The following is a 13,570-nucleotide window of genomic DNA, read 5'->3' as shown; positions in this document are numbered from 1 at the left end:
AACACAGGGAAGTATCAGTTTCCAGAGGGTCATTAAGCAGAAACTGGAAGCTTGGGTCACGGAGTAGCAGCAGCACCTGCATGTTCAGTGGAGGTGAGAGTCCTAAGAAAGGACAAGGTGCAAAATCTAAGAAGATGCCTGGTTATCAACAGAGCATCCCACATAATGTGATGGACTTTGCTGCAGAACAGCTCCCAGATTGTGTCCCTCACTCGACTTACTCGAACAGGAAACTACGACACTGGCCTCAGAGGGGCCCTTGAGAAGCATCAGTTCCAAGAAGGTCACCATAGGGGACACTGAAAGCTTGAGTCACGGAGTAGCATAAGACAGGGGAGATATGGAGTGACCACAGAGGCAGACAAGACACGGGGTGACGCAAGATATAGGGAAGGCAGGAGGAACACTAAGAACATGCATGTTAAGTGGGTGTGAGAACCCTAAGAAGGGCTGAGATGTAAGGTCTAAGGAAACATATGGTTTTCACTAAAGGACCCAACAAGGGGTGATGGGCTTTGCTGCAGATCCACTCCCAGGCAGTGGCATTTTGAACCACACAAACAGGCAACTAAAGAGCAAGAAGCACAGGTACACAAGTTAGTTTCCTCAACGGGAGCACTAGGGTGCTGGGATCACAGGAAAGTCTCTGGAGTACTGGGATCACAGGAACACAGGACACTCTTTGGGAGCAATTGGGGGCTAAGATCACATGCGAAAGGAGAGACTTTGAGATCACAGGAACACAGAAGAGTCTCCGGGAGTACTTGGCTAGCTGGGATCAAAGAAAAGTCTATAGACTAGAGCAGGGGTCTGCAAACTTTCTAAACAAAGGGCCAGTTTACTGTCCTTCAAACTTTAGGGGGGTGGACAGTGGGAGTAGAGAATGCCTCAGGCTTGGTGGTCAGCGGTAGTAAAAAATGACATAGCACCTGTGTGATTAGGTGGAGGAAGAATAGTTCCCAATCATTGGTGTCAGTGGGCGAAATAGTGCCCTAATCGTTGCTTACAGTTGGAGTAATACTGCCCCATCATTGACATCAGTGGGAGGAATAGTACCCCATCGTTGGTTTCAGTTGGAGGAATATTTCCCCTTCGTTGGTGTCAGTGGGAGGAATATTGTCCCATAATTGGTGTCAGTTGGAGGAATAGTGCCCCATCACTGGTGTCAGTGGGAGGAATAGTGCCCCATCACTGGAGTTAGTGGGAGGAATAGTGCCCCATCATTGGTGTCGTTGGAGAAATACACTGGTATCAGTGGGAGGAATTGGGCCCCGTCATTGGTGTCAGTGGGAGGAATTGGGCCCCATCATTGGTGTCAGTGGGAGGAATAGTGCCCCATCACTGGTGTCAGTGGAAGGAATAGTGCCCCATCATTGATGTCAGTGGGAGGAATAGTGCCCCATCACTCGAGTCAGTGGGAGGTATAGTGCCCCATCATTGGTGTCGTGGAAGGAATAGTGCCCCACACTGGTATCAGTGGGAGGAATTGTGCCCCATCATTGGGGTCAGTTGGAGGAATAGTGCCCCATCACTGGAGTCAGTGGAAGGAATAGTGTCCCATCATTGGTGTCGTGGAAGGAATAGTGCCCCACACTGGTATCAGTGGGAGGAATTGTGCCCCACAAGTAATGTGACAGTGGGAGAAATAGTGCCCCATCACTGGAGTCAGTGGGAGGAATATTGCCCCAGTCATCTGCGTCAGAAGAAGAATTTATGCTCCATCATTGGTGGCAGTAGAAAAAATATTGCCCCATTGTTGACGTCAGAGGGTGGAAGAATATCCCAAGGGCTGGATAAAGCAAGCAAAGGGCCGCAGTTTGGAGATCACTGGACTACAGCATTGGGGTACTGGGATCACAGGAGTACAGGAACACAGCAGAATCTCTAGGAGCACTGGGGTGATGGAATCACAGGAACAAAGAAGAGATTCATGGAGCTCTGGGGTGCTAGGATCACAGAAACACAGCAAAGTCTCTAGGAGCACTTTTTTGCTAGGATCATTGGAGAATCTCTGGGAACACTGGGGTGCTGGTATCACTGGAAAATCTCTTGGAATACTGGGGTGCTGGGATCACTGGAGAATCTATGGAATCACTGGGATGCTGGGCACCTCAGAAGAGTCTCTGGGAGCACTGGGATCACAGGAGATTTCCTGGAATGACTGGGGTGCTGGAATTACAGGCTAGTCTAGAAGGGGAGATCACAGGAGAATCTGTGGAATCACACAAGGACACAGGGTACTCAAAGAACCATGGAGGTGATTGAGGATCACTGCAGATGCTAGGAGCCTGGAATCCAGGAGACACACAGAGTCAGGAAATGCAGAGCGATCACAGAAGATACTTGGAAGTCGGAATGCTGAGGATTACAGGGGCACAGAAGAAATTCGAGGAGCACTGGGGTGTTAGGCTCCATGTACACGCGTTGTAAATGGCCGTTTAGGAGCAGTTGGGCGTTTTTTTTCAGAAGCCCCTGAACCCATCTACATGTTATCTTATGTGTCCATGTACACAGGGTCGTTTACAGTCATTTGCAGGCAGTTGAGTTCAGGGACGTTTTTTGGAACGCAATTATTTGCGTTTGAACGTGTGTTTCCCGGCGTTTCAAACGCAAAAACAGGACTGAACGCGACCGAACGTGATGAAGTACGTTTAGCCACGTTATACGTATTTTCTGCCTCCATTCAAAATCAATGGTTCCCTATGGGAGCCTATTGATTTGAATGGAAGTCGCACCGCAAGTCGGATCAGGATGATCCGACTTGCGGTGTGACTTGCGCTGAGAATCTTGAGGGGGAACTCCACGTCAAAAATGAAAAAAAAAACTGCGTGGGGGTCCCCCCAGGTTCCAAACCAGGCCCTTCGGGTCTGGTATGGAATTTGAGGGTAGCCCCATGCCAGAAAAACTGCATAGGGTCCCCCCCAAAATCCATACCAGACCCTTATCCGAGCAAGCAGCCTGGCAGGGCAGGAAGGGGGAGGGGACGAGCGAGCGGCCCCACCCCTCCCGGACCATACCAGGCCACATGCCCTCAACATGGGGGGGTGTTGGTGCTTTGGGGCAGGGGGAGCTCTGCACCCCCCACCCCAAAGCACCTTGCCCCCATGTTGATGAGGACAAGAGCCTCTTCCCCACAACCCTGGCCGGTGGTTGTGGGGGTCTGCGGGCAGGGGGCTCATCGGAATCTGGAAGCCCCCTTTAACAAGGGGGCCCCCCAGATCCCGGACCCCCTCCCTATGTGAATGGGTATGGGGTACACTGTATTCTCACAGCGCAAGTCGCACCGCAAGTCGGATCATCCTGATCCGACTTGCGGTGCAACTTCCATTCAAATCAATAGGCTCCCATAGGGAACCATTGATTTTGAACGAAGGCAGAAAAAACGCGGCTAAAAGATTTTTCCCGGCGTCAGAACTAGCTTTGCGGCACGTTTTTTCTAACGTCCCGTGTACATGGAGCCTTAGGATCACATGTCAAGAAGACGCAAGGAAGCAGCATTTTCATACATTGATCGAGCACTGAGCAACACATGTGCTATCCCTCTAAGACAGCGCCTGGCTGCGGAACCAATGGCCTCTGATTGGCTTCATGCCATCGGCCTCATGGAGTGTGACATACTATAGCTCCTTACATATTTCTATAAGTTATAACAGGATTGGGTAGGATCACCAGCTAAAAACATACCTAAAATGGCATATACTTACTAATACTAAACAAATGATCGCCGCGCCTCACAAACCGTAAAAAAGTCTGTATTTTATCATGTATCTTTTGGTAAAATCCATAAAGGCCATTAATTAACTGTAGCATTCTAAAAATCTGATGAATTTAAACACAATAGTCACCGCAACAAATCATCCTAATGCAGGTAAACAGCAGCTGCTTAGTTCCATGACTGCGAGGCTCAGATCCCGTTCCAAAAACCTTATGCAGGCTCTGTATTTCATCCAGACGTTACCCACCAATTCGGCTCTGCATTTTGATGTTTCACATGCTCAGGGATCACACATTTCTTTGTCGGTAGCTGACTCGCATAAATCCTCGGAGAAAAAAAGACGACGCGTTTCATCCTAAACAGGATCTTTATTAAGTCTGTTATGTTGCAGGACTATTGTTTTAAATCCTCTGATTTTTTTACATGATCCAGCTAATTTATGTCTGTTATGAATTTTAAAAGAAGAATTCCAGACATGGTGGGTTTTATACATAGTTGCCTTGTTCTAGCTTGGAGCAACTATGTATAAATCATACCTGTGGGATCCCTTCAGAACGGTGGTCTCTAAACTCTAAAGCTTTTATCTGGCTCTTGGGGCACTATTTCATCCACTGATACCAACAATAGGGCATAATTCCCCCCAATGATACCAATGAAGGGCTGTAATTCCCCCCACTGACACCAACGATGGGGCACAATTCCTTCAACTGGCACGAACGGTGGGGCAAAATTTCTCCTGATGACACCAATGATGGGGCACAATTTCTCCCAATGACATCAACAATGGGGCCCAACGATACAATGGGACACAATTCCTCCCACTGATACCAACAATAGGGCCCAATTCCTTCCACTGACACCAATGATGGGGCACATTTTCACTCTCTGACATCAAAGATGGGGCACTAGTCCTCCCACTGACACCAATGATGGGGCATTATTCCTCCTACTGACACCAACGATGGGGCATTGTTTTTTCCCACTGACATCGGGGCCTTTTCTACTCTGGATGGCAACACTCTGCCTAAAGTCTGAAAGACAGTTAACACGGCCCTTTATTTAGAAAGTTTGTAGACCTCGAGAAGGTGGAAATCACTGAAGCAGACACTACTACTATATCACTACTATGCTGCTACTACAGTGATTTCCATTAACTTCTGTGTCCCACACCCCAAGTAGTTTGACTGGTGCACTCTGAACACAGATCGCTGGCCATTTGGCATGGATTTGGGGGGCATCCTTCACCAATATTTTTTGTTTGGTATTGATTTTTTTGTTTTTTCAATGGGGTTTCTGCTCAAAATCTAACCATATCCAGAGGGTGTAATAGTTTTTTTTTTTGCATTGGTACATGTTCCCTGGGGCAGTGCCCAGCCTCAATGCACTTTTCCTGAAAATCTCCACTCCTATTGACTTCAATTTGGATAAGAGCTGGCATCCAAACTTTTGATATGGCCGAACCTTTTGGAATCCGAAAACCAAGTGTGTTTGGTCCATCCTTCTTGTAAACCATCAGCTGTGAATGTTGAGTTAGCCCTGAGGCAGTAAAGAATGGATTTGAATGGCTTTCCCCAATGCCCTTAAATGAGGAATAAACCTTTTTACAGATTTGTGAAGGAAGTGGGACATAACTGTTTGTCAGAAGACTCTAGTGTGCTTTGTAAAGATTTGGTAAAGCGTGTTAGGTGAGCGGAATGGACTTTGCATTGAATCTGTCCCAAATGAGAGAGAAGAAAAAGATCATCAGGTCTCTTCAATAGACTGCACAGAGGTTACAAAGAACCAGTGGCGGCCAGTGCGTTGGGGGCGCATGGGCGCCGCCCCCCCCTATCCATGCATCCGGCCCCCTAATCTGCATGGAGGCATGGAGTTCAATGGGGCTTTTTTTTTTCTAATCACCTGATTAGAGCCAGAGGCTCGAATAGGCTTCAGCAAAGGGTGGACCCGGGGCGCAGAGCAGTGCGCCCTGAGCCCACCCATTGTGAGACAATAGCAAATGAAAATTCGCTATTGTCACACGGATCCTCCTCCTGGCCAATCAGGAAGCGGGTCCGAGACCTGCTTCCTAATTGGCTGAAAGGCAAACCCAATGCCATTGGCCGAGGAGGAAGCGGGAGGACTCAAGGCAGAGGTGTAACTAGAACCTTCAGGGCCCTGATGCAAGAAACCATGAAGGGCCCCCCAGACCCCTGGCCGGGGCCCTTACCTTCAAGCCCAGGGCTCTTCCCACTAATCCTGGGGCTCTTTACACTCGTTGCATGGCCTTTTATTACGGTCCCGCAGCAGGATTCTTTCACAGGTTCTGCAGTGGGCCCCCTTCCTGCAATCTTGTGGGCCCCCTTCCTGCAATCTTGGTGCCTCCCCACAGTGGTGCAATGCCAGCGTCCGGTCGCAAGTGTGACCTTTGCGATCCTGGAAGTTCACCCACTGGTTTGCTACCGGGCCCCCTGGAGCATGGGGCCCGGTAGCGATTGCAACCCCTGTAGTTACGCCCCTGACTCGAGGAGATGCGGGGACTGAAAAGCCACCGCTTAAGGTAAGTGCACTGGTCTGGGGGGGACTTGGCATGCTGTTCACTCTGCATTGAAAGGAGGCACGCTGGTCACTGTGCATTGAAAGGGGGGCACGCTGGTAACTGTGCATTGAAAGGGGGCACGCTGGTCTCTGCATTGAAGGGGGCATGCTGGTCACTGTATTGAAGGGGGCACGCTGGTAGCTGTGCATTGAAAAGGGGGCACGCTGGTCGCTGTGTATTGAAAAGGAGGCACGCTGGTCACTGTGTATTGAAAAGGGAGCACGCTGGTCACTGTGTATTGAAAGGGGGGCACGCTGGTCACTGTGCATTGAAAGGGGGGGCACGCTGGTCACTGTGCATTGAAAGGGGGGCACGCTGGTCATTTTGCATTGAAAGAGGGCACGCTGGTCACTGTGCATTGAAAGGGGGGCACGCTGGTCACTGTGCATTGAAAGGGGGCATGCTGGTCACTGTGCATTGAAAGGGGGCACACTATACCTTGATTACTGAAGGCCCCTTTCACACTTTTGTGACCTAAAAGTCACGCAATTTTTTACAGCGTTTTTTGCCGCAAAGCAATGCCCATTACATTTTTCTGTTTGTGCCCCCCCCCCCCCCCCAAAAAAAAATTTTTGAGCACCAGCTGCCACTGCAAAGAACCATTGAAGGTGAACAGATATTGCCCCAAATGAAGACAGTAAACCCAAGGATCACTAGACCTTCAGCAAGGACTATGAACTGTCCGCATATATAGGACTACTTACATGCGGTTGCTTGGAGGGATCTTCCTGCCATCTCTGAACCAGGTCACTTGTGGTTGAGGAAAACTGGCGATGCTGGGGGCGGGGATGACAGCTGCATCTCCATGAGACACTGTCTGGGTAGTGTCATCATCTTCAAAGTTGCCCATATCTGAAAAGAAGAGAGCCACTGAGATTAAACAGAGACAAGTGAATAACTCAACAATCACAATGCACTGACAGGGCCAACCTGGTCATGTTTTAAAAATACATCAAATGACCAAATGTTTTTGGATAATTTGCCATCAAACCAATAAGAGCTTGTTGGACATCCCATTCCAAAACCATTAATTGAAGCTGCCTCCCTCTCCCCAATGCCAATAATATGGAGTTACACCTCTGTGCCTATAACATCCTCCACTCTTCTGGGAAGGTTTTCTACAAGATTCAGGAGGGTGTCTGTGGGAATTTGCGGTCAGGTACTGATGTTGGATGTTGGCTCACACACTGGGTCTAACATTGGGCACCAAAAAAAAAAAAAAAACGAAAAACTTGCATTTGGCATTCCAATTCATCTCAAGGGTGTTCAGTGGGGTTGAGGTCAGGGCTCTATGCAGGACACTCAAGTTCCTCCACATCAAACTGGTTAAACCATGTTTTTTATGGAGCTGGCTTTGTACACAGTGGCACAGTCATGCTGGAATAGAAAAGGGTCTTAACCAAACTGTTACCGCAAGGTTGGAAGAGCTTCATTATCTACAACGTCTTTTTATAATGGCATATTAACAGTACCCTTCAGAGACACCCAAAGCTGAGTTATTGGGTCTTCACACCTGCTGTGGCCATTATGGGGGGTTACCACCATCCCTGCACTGAGTTTCCGGGTCTGTACACCTTCTGTGCCCATTTTGAAGAGTTTCCACCATACCTGTGCTGAGTCCCCAGGTCTTTACACCTGCTGTGCCTATTATGGGGAGTCCCCACCATCTCTGTGCTGAGTTCCTGGGTCTGTACACCTGCTGTGCCCATTATGAGGGGTTCCCTCCATCCCTGTGCAGAGTTCCTGGGTCTATACGCCTACTGTGCCCATTATGAGGGGTTCCCACCATCCCTGCACTGAGTTCCCGGGTCTGTACACCTCCTGTGCCCATTTTGAGGGGTTCCCAGCATACCTGTGCTGAGTCCCCAGGTCTTTACACCTGCTGTGCCTATTATGGGGCGTCCCCACCATCTCTGTGCTGAATTCCTGGGTCTGTACACCTGTTGTGCCCATTATGAGGGGCTCCCTCCATCCCTGTGCCGAGTTCCCGGGCCTGTACACCTGCTGTGCCCATTATGGGGGGTTCCCACCATCCCTGTGCTGTGTTCCCAGGCCTGTACACCTGCTGTGCCAATTATGAGGTGTTCCCACCATCCTTGTGCTGAGTCCCCAGGACTGTACACCTGCTGTGCCCATTATGGGGAGTCCCCACCATCTCTGAGCTGAGTTCCTGGGTCTGTACACCTGCTGTGCCCATTATAAGTAGCTCCCACTATCCCTGCTGTCTTATATATATAACTTATAGGATTGAGAATATAAGAGGAATAACTGGAACCCAAAAAGGTGAATAAGAACACCTAAAACTCCCAGGTGGACAAAAAGAGAGCCAGAAATTATGGCAGGGAGATCTCAGTGTTGGAGCATCCAATACACCTAAGAAGCTAGGCGCTGACTCAGCCCTATAGGTGAAGACTCAGTTTTCACCTAGAAGTAAAATATACCTTTTGAGTAGACTGGCCCTTTTATGTAATTTTTTAAATGTTGGTGATGAATTTGGGTTTAAAGAGGAATTCTTCTTTAACGAAGAGTCACTCTCACAGACAACTGGAACACAAAAGCAGCCCTGGTGTAGAAATTCCCTCAGCCTAATAATCGTAATCGCATCGAATCGTGAGGTAAGTGAAGATGCGCAGCCCTAGTATCTATGTCCAGTTGCGTAAATGCTTGAGAACTGCAATCACCGCCAACTCACTACAGTGCTTGGGGTCACGGGGAAAATCTGCGCAGCCTACGGCAATTTCCGCCATTGCCAAACTGTCAGTCCGGCCAGGCCTGCCAATCCCTCTAACAAGCAGAATAGTCTGCGCTGCAGAACTTTCTTGGAAGTACATGAAAAGAACTAATACACACATTCTTGTTAATTAGTGACATGCTGATAACGAGACACAATATTTGCGAGATATTATAGTATTATTGAAAATTCAGGAACTCCAGTGATAATATATTCAGCGTTTCGTTTGCTTAGTAAAAAATCAATTACTACCATAGCTAATTACAGCCATTAAAGCAGGACTGCGTTCTAATGGAAGAGAGGGATGTTTGTATTACTGCACGATGCTGCTGACAATAGAGTGTGCCAGCGCTATATAGATGCATCAGAGATGAACATTAAAGGAGACGTTAATGGTTGCAGGTCAACTTTATCGGAATAGAAAAAAAGTTTTTCAAAGTGATATTTTGTGTCTAATTTATGAATTGTGTCTGAATGGAGAACTTTTCTTTGTGGGACTCTAAGCTTTCGACTTTGGGTGCACTTTAGGTCTTCCTGACCACTTTTATTCATGAGGACGAATGATACAGAGAACTTCTACCTTTGCATGAGATAACGGAATTTTTGTAAAATCTTACCGTAAAATTCCTTTCTCTGAGTCCTCTGACAGTCGCCGCCCACTCATACAGTCTTCACCAATGGGTATTGACCTCTTATCCACAGGAGCAAGCTAGGCATAAAACTTGTTAAAACAAAGCAATTTACATAGACACACCTGTAGGGGGCTGTCCCTTTGGTCCAATACCCCCCTGCTATCAGCCTTCCCAACTCAGTTTGGTAGCAAGCAGTTAGAGTCCATAAAAACCCCAAAAGAGGGGCGGGGCGGGGCGGCGACTGTCAGAGGACTCAGAGAAAGGAATTTTTACGGTAAGATTTTACAAAAATTCAGTTTTCTCTTACGTCCTCTGAAAGTTGCCGCCCACTCATACAGTCTTCACCAATGGGATGTCCCAAAGCAGTGTAGACATGAGGGGTGGGAAGCGCAACCGTCACAAAGGCAACGCAGCACCCAGGCAAATAAATTAATAAAACAGAAGAAAGGCTGAGACATGTAGCCCCAGCACAGGGAAGCCTATCTTACTCCTAACTAGGCAGAAGACAAACTGAGTTGGGAAGGCTGATAGCAGGGGGGTATTAGACCAAAGGGACAGCCCCCTACAGGTGTGTCTATGTAAATTGCTTTGTTTTAACAAGTCTTATGCATAGCTTGCTCCTGTGGATAAGAGGTCAATACCCATTGGTGAAGACTGTATGAGTGGGCGGCGACTGTCAGAGGACGTAAGAGAAATAAAGATTTTCCGACCTCCTGACTATCTTATTACAGCTCCTGCCTGCTCCAGTCCAAGCCTCTGGTGTAGGCCCCCAAGTCTATTCCACCGTAGACGGGCCTAGACATGAACTCTCAGCAGCATCACTTGACCTCAGTCTCTCCTGCCAATACCGTCATATATTGTGTTTAAAGTTACTATGTACTAAAGCCGTTTGGCCTGTTGGAGTTCCCATAGTAAGGGTATTTGAACGAGAAGGGGATGGACCACCAGGGATTAGGAGCAGGGTTGGAGTGGTGGTTGAAAGTTGGTCATGGAAACCAGAAGGACCACACAGTGGGTCAGGGATAGACTGGCAACTTTTGACCCAGGGGGCAAGTACAAACCAGAGGCCCATGGTGCATCGACTCAACCCCCCCTCCCACTCTCCCTCTTCCCTTCCTCCTCCTGACCCCCATTCCAGGCTGAAGCTCCGCTCCAGGTACTCTCTACTCACCGGCTGAATCTGGGTTCCCAACCTGGCCAGCAGGGGGCGGTTGGGGGAAGCTGGGACAGCTCGGTTGGGGCTGGCCAGGGGAGGAGAGTCTTTAGTGGGGCATGGAACCGGCCTCTGCTCAGACACAGTTTACACCATCCATGCTGGGGGGGAGGCCTGCGCTCTGTCCTTCATCCCGCACTCAGTAGGTCAGCGGTGGGGACTTTTTACTTCTCTTTACCAGGTATCCTTTAGGCATGACTGTGGCAGAAGCGGTGCAGCCTTTTTACAGGACATCAGAGTGGCCCAGGGGGCAATTGCCCCCCCTCCCCCGCCCCCTGGCCCAGTCCTCCCCTGCAGTGGGGGGAATAAAGTATTTGATCGCCTGCTGATTTTTGTACGTTTGCCCACTGACAAAGAAATGATCAGCCTATAATTTTAATGGTAGGTTTATTTTAACCAAAATATCCAGAAAAACGCATTTAAAAAAAGTTATAAATTAATTTGCATTTTAATGAATAAAATAAGTATTTGACCCCTTTGCAAAACATGACTTAGTACTTGGTGGAGAAACCCTTGTTGGCAATCACAGAGGTAAGACGTTTCTTGGGGTCGGACACCAGGTTTGCACATTTCTCAGGAGGGATTTTGTCCCACTTCTCTTTGCAGATCTTATCCAAGTCATTAAAAGAGAAGTATGGTTTTGGTTTTGACAGCATTCAAAACAGCCAAACTTGGCGTTTTGAAAGCTCTTAAGTGCAGAGGAGGGGTTTGGGGTGTTTTAGACCCCTCAGATCCCTCCACAAGAGTACCAGTCAAGTAAAAAAAAAAAAAAAAAACAATACTGATACGCGATGACCAAAATATCGATATCGGTATTGGCAACGAAAAGTCGATATCGGTCGATCACTAATGGGCATCTTAAAGACCACAACATACAGGCTTGACAACCCCTTTAAGTAAGCAGAGCTTAGGACAACAACTTCATTTTCAGGCACGCTATTTCTCACAGAAACCTCAGAAATGTCTAAAAAGTGAGAGAGTAAATTTCAGCTTAAGATATTGAGGTTTGTAAACAATAGAAAGGAAGAAGTAGAATAAAGGCAGGGAAAACAAGAAAAAGGGAAAGGGAAAGGAAAGAAATGGCGGTAACATTGTCTGAAAACAGCACGGTAAAAGTCAGACAGAGGTGCCTAATAAGCGAGTTAGTCAATTTCAGCTTAAGCTATTGAGGTTTGTAAACAATAGAAAGGAAGAAGTAGAATAAAGGCAGGGAAAACAAGGGAAAGGGAAAGGGAAAGGGAAAGGGAAAGGGAAAGGAAAGAAATGGTGGTAACATTGTCTGAAGAGAGCACCGTAAAAGTCAGACAGAGGTACCTAATAAGTGAGATAGTCCATTTCAGCTTAAGCTATTGAGGTTTGTAAACAATGTGAAGAAAGACCTCGGCTTCTGATCTCCTCCATACCCAGCCACTAATCTCATTCTGTAAAAGGTAGGGAGAATTTGGAAAACAGGAATAGGACCTAGGAACTTAGGCAATTTTGACAACCCCGCCATTTTGGGGACCTGGAAGTTGGGACCATCACATTGAAACCGGGACTTTTGCAAATAACGGTTTTATAATCTAATTTTCAGACCATTGATTGTATTCACATCTCAGACATTGGAAACCAACAATCTTAACTAATAGGATGACTAAGACAAAATGCTTGTTACCAACTCTGTAATCGCTGTAATTAAAAACATGCAAAGTATTTTTCTTTAACAACATCATCATTAACGAGGCTCGTTAGCACAGCTGCCTTATTAATTCCTCATCAGCACCGTGTTTTTTTTTTTTTCTTTTCCTGGCCACGTCTGCGCTCAGCCCCGCCTCCTTCCTCCTCGTAATGACCTTGGGTGTAATTAAATACCAAGTTTTGGCAGATCGCTTTCCCAATCCGACTTCCCGTTAAATTAAGCCGATTTTTTCATGCCTTCCAGCAGCATCAAAAAGGTTAATTTTTCATGACTTAAAATAATCCGTCGTACTGTCCTCAATTAAAAAAAGATTTGCGGTAATTGAACATTGCAGCACAGCTGTTCTCGCCACAGAGGTAAAGATGGCGCGGGAGGGTTTCCGAAATTGAAGCACGTTTTCCTGAGAAGTGAAAAATTTGCTCGGTTGTTAACACACATTCACATCAGACTCCGAAGAAGGAGAATGGAGATTCATTTTTCCTTCCGAAGGACTGTGCTGTGTTGTTTAATGAAGGACAGGTGTAAAAGGAGGAACAACTTTTTGAACCTGTAGACCAGTGGTTCTCAACCACGGTTCTGTGGAACCCTAGGGTTCCTCCAGAGGTTGCTAGGGGTTTCTTGAGCAAAGAGCAACTTCTGCCTCTCAGATAGGTTCCCCCTTGACACCATTGATCTTTTTAGCTATCTTTAACCACTTTCCAACTGCTCACAGTAGATTTACTGCGGCAGTCAGCCCCTCACAGGCAGAGCGACGTAGGTCTACGTCGCTAGCCTGTGAGGGTCTCAGGAGCGAGCGCGCGCCGCCGGAGGCGCGCTTCCGCGCGGTCACGGACCCCCCCCCCCCCCGCGCGTGTGACCGGCGGACCCGATCATCCGCCGGTCACTCGCGATCGACGGGTGGAGAGGGAGAAAGGCAGGCGGCTAATGTAAACAAGCCGCCTGTCATTCTCCCCTGTGTAGGAATGGTGATCATACGGATCTACTATGTAGAAACGTTGATCACTGTTCCTACACCTCAAGCCACAG

The 13,570-nt window shown here is 47.8% G+C and overlaps 1 protein-coding gene across 3 annotated transcripts in view; it reads right to left on the bottom strand.

Annotated features, from left to right (window-relative positions):
- Nucleotides 1-13,570, bottom strand: part of SDK2 (sidekick cell adhesion molecule 2) — a 913,491-nt gene that overhangs the window by 247,859 nt on the left and 652,062 nt on the right. For all 3 annotated transcript variants that reach the window (XM_082271790.1, XM_082271792.1, XM_082271791.1), the window contains exon 4: nt 6,995-7,142. In XM_082271790.1, the coding sequence (XP_082127916.1) occupies nt 6,995-7,142 (148 nt within the window). The remainder of the gene's footprint in view (nt 1-6,994; nt 7,143-13,570) is intronic.

The sequence above is a fragment of the Pelophylax lessonae genome, assembly GCF_965119305.1.
Source record: "Pelophylax lessonae genome assembly, chromosome: 11".
NCBI classification, from domain to species: Eukaryota; Metazoa; Chordata; class Amphibia; order Anura; family Ranidae; genus Pelophylax; species Pelophylax lessonae.
Note: the sequence above shows the minus strand (reverse complement) of the source record. Positions and strands in the feature narration are given on the sequence as shown.